Raw genomic sequence first — 7882 nt, forward strand, 5'->3', positions numbered from 1 at the left:
GCCGAAACGCGCGGTCGCCGCCCGGCTGGCGTGTTTGGCGTGCCGGGGGGACGCGGTCTTGCCGCGTTGCCCGGGCCGGTCTCGAAGCCAGCGTCATGCTTGAAGACTCTTCGCGTGCGGTTGGGTCTTGTCTCACTGCCGCTGCTGCAGGGCTCTTTAAAAGATGAGCGTGGACAGCCTGACTTGCTTCCGTGGGGTGAGCTAGGAGCCGCCTACGCTGTTTTTGCGGCGAGCTGGAGTCCGCTTCTCAAGAACTGCGTTCACAGAAGCCGTCGGCCGCACACGTTGGGAGACGCGGCGCGTCCAGGGTTTTTCCCTGTCGCTGATTCTTCGAGGAGGACTTCGTTGCTGGTGGTTTGCTTGTCCTGCTCTCGTTCGGCGTGCCTTCGTGGGCCAGCCCCACAAATAGAGCTCCCGCGTTGCTCCCAGCCCAGGGACTCAAGCGCCGGCAAGAGCCCCGGAAGCGGCTCGCGGCCTAAGAGCGGTGGCGCGTGTGTGCTCGCGTCCGAGGGCGGCGGCCTCGGGGAGCAGAACAGCTGCAAACGGGCGCGGGGCGCGGGGCGCAGCGCGCACACCTTCGGGCCGCGTTGCTGCCCGCGCGGCTCGGCGAGCCCGCCGTGTTGCCTCAGGCCTTGCCTGCCCGCGTCTGACGTCACTTCCACCCGTTCTCCGCGCTCCATCAGACGGCGCGCCCCTCTCCGGACCGGCGGCCGCGCGTCTCCCCGACCTCCAGCCGGCCTCCCTCCCGCCTGCCTTCACAGGTCCTCAGAAACTCCGTGCCAAGCCCGCCCCTGGGTTTCCCACTTGCGCTTCCTCCCTCCCTCTCTCATTGTTTCTTGCTTTCATGCCTAGAGAAGTCGAAACAAAATGAGTGAATGCACAGCAAGTCTCTCCCTCAGCCGCTCCCTGTTCTCAAAGTCGCCCTCACCCCTGCCCGCGCGCCCGCCACAAATAGCCTCTCCGCTCCACGTGTCCAGACTTCCTGAAGCGGCATCCTGTGATTCTCCGGTCCACATAGGTGAAAACGCATTATGTTCGCTTCCGGCAGGAGTCCTGTCAGAATTTATCACACGGGCCTAGAGGTCTGGGGTCACCGGTGGACTGCCGCTGCTCGAGAACCGTGTTCGTGTTGGGTTCAGTTTGGCGTGCCTCCTAGCAGGGGCGCAGAAAGCGTTTTTGAGCTGTCGCCCACTTCTCTCCAAGACAGGCCGGCATCCGCGTCCTTTGCCTGACGTGGGCGTTTGTGCCGTCTCCACGTGTCATTCCACATTTGCTTTCTCAGCCCTGTTTTCCCGACAAGTTTATCTTGCCTTTTATTTTAGCCTTGCCGTCAGTGAATTGTTCCCGCTCTCTCGGCAGCCTCGTGTGCAAGCTGAACACCAGGACCACCATCCTGGCAGCGACTAACCCCAAGGGCCAGTACGACCCCCACGAGTCCGTGTCTGTGAACATTGCCCTCGGCAGCCCGCTCCTGAGTCGGTTTGACCTGGTCCTGGTTTTGCTTGATACCAAGAATGCAGACTGGGACCGTGTCATTTCCTCCTTCATCCTAGAAAACAAAGGTATGTGGAGACAAATAGACCGTTCAAAATGACAGAGACATCAGACGTAGCGAAAGGAAGTTCCCTTTGGAGAAAACACCCGAGGATGCCGTGCAACCGGCAATGGAGAGATGCTTCGAAAGAAAGCAGGAAATGAGAGGAGCCCGTTAGTGGCCGCAGAATGCCGAATCAAAGGAAGAAGGTCTTCCTCTCCCCCTGTGTCAATGAGGTTACAGTGGTTAAGTAAGTCCCTTATGATGAATGGGGCAGCCTTATTCTACAGAATCGCACTCACCTCTTACACACGAAGAAAACAGAACCAAATACAAAACTAATGTCTAAATGTGGGCTTCTCTTTAAGCTAGATTTACTCAAGTACTATGGATTACCATATGGCCAACCAGAATTATCCTCAACAATAATAATCCCTCCTTCCCTGTAGGACACTTACCTTTGTTAAGCTTAGCTCATAAGACTGCTTTTTCTAGAAAGAGCTGTATGCTGCATAGATAACAAGTCCTGATTTTTATAGCCACGAAACCTGAAGACTATCTTTTTAAAAAATGAGTACAAAAACTTTGTAGCAATCCCTTAAAATGAGATGCTTGCTTGTTCTTAGAAGTGACTGGCCTGATTCCTGATACAGGGTACCCAAGCAAGTCAGAGAAGCTCTGGAGCTTGGAGAAGATGAAGACCTATTTCTGCCTCATCAGGAACCTGCAGCCCACACTGTCTGACGAGGGGAACCAGGTTCTTCTCCGGTACTACCAGATGCAGCGTCAGAGCGACTCCCGGAACGCGGCCCGGACGACCATCCGCCTGCTGGAAAGTCTGATACGACTCGCGGAAGGTCTGTATCATCCACAAACGATGCTTTTATTGAATACCTGCTGTGAACGAGGTGTGGGCTTGGCACTGTGGGCTGCAAGATGGATGAGAGGGGCTCCCCATCACTTAAGAAGTAAAGGTTCTAAATACTTACCTGACAGGAGGAGACCATAATCACAAAGGTGGTTTTCCCAGGACGAGGCTTGTCCATTGCACTATGGATGTCCTGACCCCTGCAATTTTCCCAAATGTGGGAAACTCGACTGCATAGTTTGTGGTCGCGCGGGACTGTGTGCGTGTTCTCCCATGAAAAAAAAAAGAGAAGTAAAGGCTCTGTCTGTGCCAGGAGCCCCCCTGCCCCCCCTTCTGAGCACAGATTGTGGGTGTTAAGTGCGTCACCACGTTCCTATGGATGAGAAGTCTTGGTGGCATCTCAAACATCTCCGGACACCATGCACTTGGAAAGCCTTGCTTCTGCTGTTTGATTTCTTGGTGGCAGCGCTGCCAGCGTCTTGAGACGGAGAGTTTCTGTTTGGAATGGATTTCCATCTAGCATCTCTGGTTCTTGCTCAGGAATTGCCAGCTGCAGCCTGCCACCATCACTATGACAACCAGCTTCACAATGCCATGGCCTGTCCCATTCTTCAGGCTCAGGCTTACGTGTACACGTATTGGACGTGCCACTCAGACTTTTCTCTACATTGGCTTTTACATTTTAGCCCTTGTTTAAATAATTTTTAAAAATTCACCTGAACTAATTGTATCCTACGATAAAATAACATAAGTTTAATAAAAAATACTCTAAGACAAATGGACTTCATCTTCTCGAGGATTGATAGCTAATATTTGGGCAATAAATACCCAAAATCCAGGCTTGCTAGTTTAGTAGCTTTGAAAAACTTATCGATCATAGAAATTCCAGAGAAGAAAAATTAGTTTTCACTTTGTATATTTTTATAAGATATTAAAGTGAAGATTAAAAGTTGCTGCACAATAAATGTATGTTTACATAACCCTCTTCTTTGCTGGAGCCCAGAGTACTAGACAAAAGGGCATGAGCAATGCCGAAGGATTAGGTCTACTCTAGAAACAGCCTTGAAGCTAGTTGAACGTCAGCGTTTGTGAGCGCTCCAGTAGAATGAGTTTGTTGTTAGTAGAATAAGTACAGTGGGGGCGGGACAGGCAGAGAATTGCAGTTGTCACCTCAAATATTCCTAAAAACCAAATGTGTTTTCCCTTTTCAGCTCACGCTCGCCTGATGTTTCGTGAAACCGTGACTCTGGAAGATGCGATCACAGTAGTGTCCATCATGGAATCCTCAATGCAAGTGAGGAGGTTTTCTGCACCCAAGATCTAACCCAATTACAAACTTCCTTTTAAAAAAGACACTTTGTTAACATATCAAAAGATAAGAGTGACCAGTGTATAAGCCTAATAATTTCTGCAGCTATATCCAAAGGTAGCTGTTTAAAAGAAGAGGAGAATATCATGGAGACACTTGATGCCTCCACACACTTCTTTTGCACGCTGGTGTCAAGCTGTGGGTCTCTGTCTCTGTCCCTTTTCTCCTCAGCACCCCTGAGGGATATTCGTAGCCCCACCAATGTCAGTGTTGCTTTCTAGTGCAATGATTGCTACCAAGAACTGGGGAGAGAACTGTTGTCAGAGTCTGAAAAAGGCTCCCAGGTGGTTCTGATCTCCAGGAAGGCTTTGGAGGGCTGGCTGTGGCCACCAGGCGTGGTGGTCCCGGTGTACTGGCTGTGTGCGGGCTGGCTGGCTGGTGACTCTCCCTGGTGTTCCCCCCACCCCCAGGGAGGTGCGCTGCTAGGAGGTGTGAATGCGCTTCACACAGCCTTTCCGGAAAACCCTCGGGAGCAGTACCAGAGGCAGTGTGAGCTTATTCTGGAGAAGCTGGAGCTGCAGAGCCTCCTGAGTGAGGAGCTTCAAAGACTTGAAAGGTAAGGAAGGAGAACCAAGGGAAGGTCTGTGTCTGGCCTTCAGCGAGACAGAAGCTGTGTGCCGCCAGTGGGAGTCTGTCTGTACTCACTGTAGGGAATTGTTTCTGTTCTCGTTTGCTGCATCATCAGCCACTCGAAAACTCCGCGGCTTAAAAAAACACATCGTTTTACTGCTCACTTTTCTGGCAGGCTGAGTGGGGTGGCTCGTCTAAGCTCCACACTGTGTTGTCTGAGGGAACAACTCGGAGTGGCTGGGCAACATTTGAAAACGTGCCGTTCTGACTTGTGAAAATGTGGATCATGGGCCGGGCGAGGTGGTTCAAGCCTGTCATCCCAGCACTTTGGAAGGCCGAGTGAGGCGGGAGGATTGCCTGAGCCCACGGGTTCGAGACCAGCCTGGGCAACTTGGTGAGACCTCGTTTCTACAAGAAACCAAAAACTAGCCGTGTGCGGTAGCACGCACCTGTAGTTCCAGCTCCTTGGAAGGCTGCGGCGGAAGGATCGCTAGAGCCCAGCAATTTGATGCTGGGGTGGCTGTGAGTGTGTCACTGCCCTCCAGCCTGGGAAACGCAGTGAGACTCCAACTCGGAAAAAAGTGGGTAACGGACACAGAGACACACAGGGGAAAGTGTGTCACAATGTGAGTCAGAGCGTGAACTCTGTCTAAAGAATTTTTTGCCTGAACTGCATTTGCATATTCCTGAAACACACGGGCTTCCAAAAGCTGGCCTTCCAGTCTGCTCCCGAAAAGCGGGAGTGGGGAATGGCAAGCCCGTCTGTTCGTTGCCTTGCGGACCAGCGCGAGTGGCATCACAGCTGCCGGCGCCTGTCTTGGCGTGAGTGGGGGCCCGGATGTAGGGCCACCGCCGCGAGAGGTGGGCCGCGCGGGTTTGTGACTGCATGAAGCACAACCTCAAGCAGTCTCCTTTCTCCAGGGACCCTTTCTGACTTATGAAGCCTCGGCGCAGCCTTCTTGGGGTCGTGTGGGCGCTAGCTTTAACACGAACGCCCAGGAGCCGGGCTGCAGTCAGCCTGCAGCTAGTGCAAAGTCAGGCCTCTGCCTTTTGGCCTCCTGGCCCTTTTGGTGAGGAGAGCGTGGTGCTGAGATCCCAGTCGCTCCTTCGGGCCATTGATGGTTTGATGTGGCTGGCCCTTTTCAGGACGTTCCTTTGGAGAGCTGCTCACTTTGACCAGCCCAGGCTACCCCAACGTGGCATGCGCTGGATTCAGGAAAGGAGGGAGGGTGAGGCTCAGAATCATTGTTGCATGTTGGAAAAATGGCAGCCAAACCTCGCAAACTCACAGTAACCCTCCTGGAGGGAAAGGAGGAAGAAGGAAAAAAAGAGTATGTGACAATATAAAAGATAGGGTTCTGCCTGGAAGCATTCTTTTCTAGTGGTCTTTATTTTTTTCTTTTTTTTGAGTCGGAGTCTCACTCGGTCGCCCAGGCTGGAGTGCAGCCACCGCAGCCTCGACCCGCTGGCCTCCGGCGATCCTTCCGCCTCCGCCTTCTGAGTAGCCGGAATTACAGGCGTGCGCTACCACGCCCGGCTGATTTTTTTTTTTTTTAATTTATTGTAGAGAGGAGGTCTCGCTGCCCAGGCGGGTCGCGAACCCGCGGGCTTAGGCAATCCACTCGCCTCAGCCTCCCAAAGGCGCAGGATGACAAGCTGAGCCACCGAGCCCGGCTGGTATTTCTTTAGAATATGGAGGCCTGTTCCAGTGTTGATCCTCGAGGCAGCAAAACCAGGTGGTGTGCACATGAAAGTGAGTCACCACCCAAACGCAGTCTGAAGCTGTTCTTACCAACTGAGGAAAACCCACTAGCACATGGCTTCCTACCATTTAGCAAAGAGTTCTGTTTCTTAGGAAATCCCATAACTATAATGAAACCACTTATGTTTTTATCGTACTTGACTTCCAAAAAATACTTTCCACTGGTGCCAGTCTGCCTGCCGTGGTGGCCATTCTGTCCTCACCTCAAAGCGCGGTGAGGCATACTAGTTTTGGGAAGGTGTAGACAAATGGCAGAGAGTCTATGTAGGGGAACATTTTTTAATTTTTTCGAGTTGGAGTCTCAATCTGTCACCCAGGCTGGAGTGCAGTGGCCACTCTCAGCCACCGCAGCCTTGACGTGCTGGGCTCCGGCTATCCTTCCGCCTCAGCCTTACAAGTAGCAGGAACTATAGGCACACGCCACTACGCCCGGCTAATTTTTTGATTTTATTGTAGAGAAGAGGTCTCGCCAAGTTGCCCGGGCAGGTCTCGAACCCACGGGCTCAGGCAATTCACTCACCTCAGCCTCCCAAAGCGCGGGATTACAGGCTGAGCCACCGAGCCTGGCTGTAGGGGAACATTTAATTCCTGAAGCAAGAATTAGACTACAATAATAGAGCTAACCTATTCTACCCTCACCTATGTCTTATCTTTTAGGACACTATTATGGAACTTGAGCAATGATGAGTATCCCTGTCTTCAGTTTGATGCTGAAAAGTATGCAAGATAGTAGTAGTTTTAAAAACTGTTTGCTTTTTTTGTTTGGTTGTAACTCAAATGAGTAACAATGAACATGGGTTTGAGGTATTGATATTTCCAAATCTACTGTCAATATAATCCAAAATTTTTACAATTTGGGGTTTTTTTCCTGATTATAAAGGTAATACATGTTCTTTATTGAGTATCTTGAGAAATAGCAATAATGAATTAATAAGAAAACAAAAATCAGACCAGGTATGGTGGCTCACACGCTTGAGAGGCTGAGACAGGTTGATTGCTTGAGCCCAGGAATTCAAGACCAGCCTGAGCAACATGGCAAGACTTCATCTCTACAACAACAGCAAAATATAAATTAGCTGGGCATGGTGTTGCACACCTGTGGTCCCAGACACTTTGGAGACTAAAGTGAGATGATTGCTTGGGTCCAGAAGCTCGAGAACAGCCTGGGCAACATAGCAAGACCTCTTATCTACAAAAAAAAAAAAAAGTCAGCCAGGCGAACTGGTGCATGCCTTTAGTCCCAGCTATTTGGGAGGCTGAGCTATTGGGAGGCTTGAGGTGAGGGGATTGCTTGGGCCCAGGAGTTTAAGGCTGCAGTGAGCTGTGATCATGCCACTGCACCCCCGCTTGGGTGACAGAGTGAGACACCGACTCAAAAAACCCCATGTAATTTCATCTCCCAGAGAGGTATTCCATTAACACTTGAATACATTTAAATATATTCAAATCGAGTGTATTTCCTTATGTTTTCTAAAATTACACATGAAACTGAGATGAACTTGCTCATCTGCTTTTCGGTGTCGGTCCCTCTCAGCGAAAGTACCTGGAAGGGGGTCGCACTGCACTTTATGCCCAAAGGCATTTCCAGGCTGTCAGGAAGGGCTTTCTAAAGGACCCGCTTCTGGGGAGCTGCAGCCAGGAGGCCGTCCTCCTGGCATTCTTCCCATCCCTGAGATGGCCAGGGTTGAAAATGACTGTCACCGCGCAGACAGCACGCCGGCTCTCGCCGGGTCTGGAGCTGAAGCGCGGAGCTGCCCGGGACACGCTGCCGCGCGGCGG

At 51.5% G+C, this 7882-nt stretch overlaps 1 protein-coding gene across 1 annotated transcript in view; it reads left to right on the forward strand.

Annotated features, from left to right (window-relative positions):
- Positions 1-7882, forward strand: part of LOC103268221 (DNA helicase MCM9-like) — a gene marked incomplete at its 5' end in the record, with an annotated part of 56423 nt that overhangs the window by 44026 nt on the left and 4515 nt on the right. Inside the window, 4 exons of the mRNA XM_008065770.2 lie at positions 1360-1562; positions 2188-2391; positions 3614-3696; positions 4182-4327. Of these exons, the coding sequence (XP_008063961.2) occupies positions 1360-1562; positions 2188-2391; positions 3614-3696; positions 4182-4327 (636 nt within the window). The remainder of the gene's footprint in view (positions 1-1359; positions 1563-2187; positions 2392-3613; positions 3697-4181; positions 4328-7882) is intronic.

Source organism: Carlito syrichta, unplaced genomic scaffold, assembly GCF_000164805.1.
Source record: "Carlito syrichta isolate Samal-C Ts95f unplaced genomic scaffold, Tarsius_syrichta-2.0.1 Scaffold104737, whole genome shotgun sequence".
In the NCBI taxonomy this organism is placed as follows: domain Eukaryota; kingdom Metazoa; phylum Chordata; class Mammalia; order Primates; family Tarsiidae; genus Carlito; species Carlito syrichta.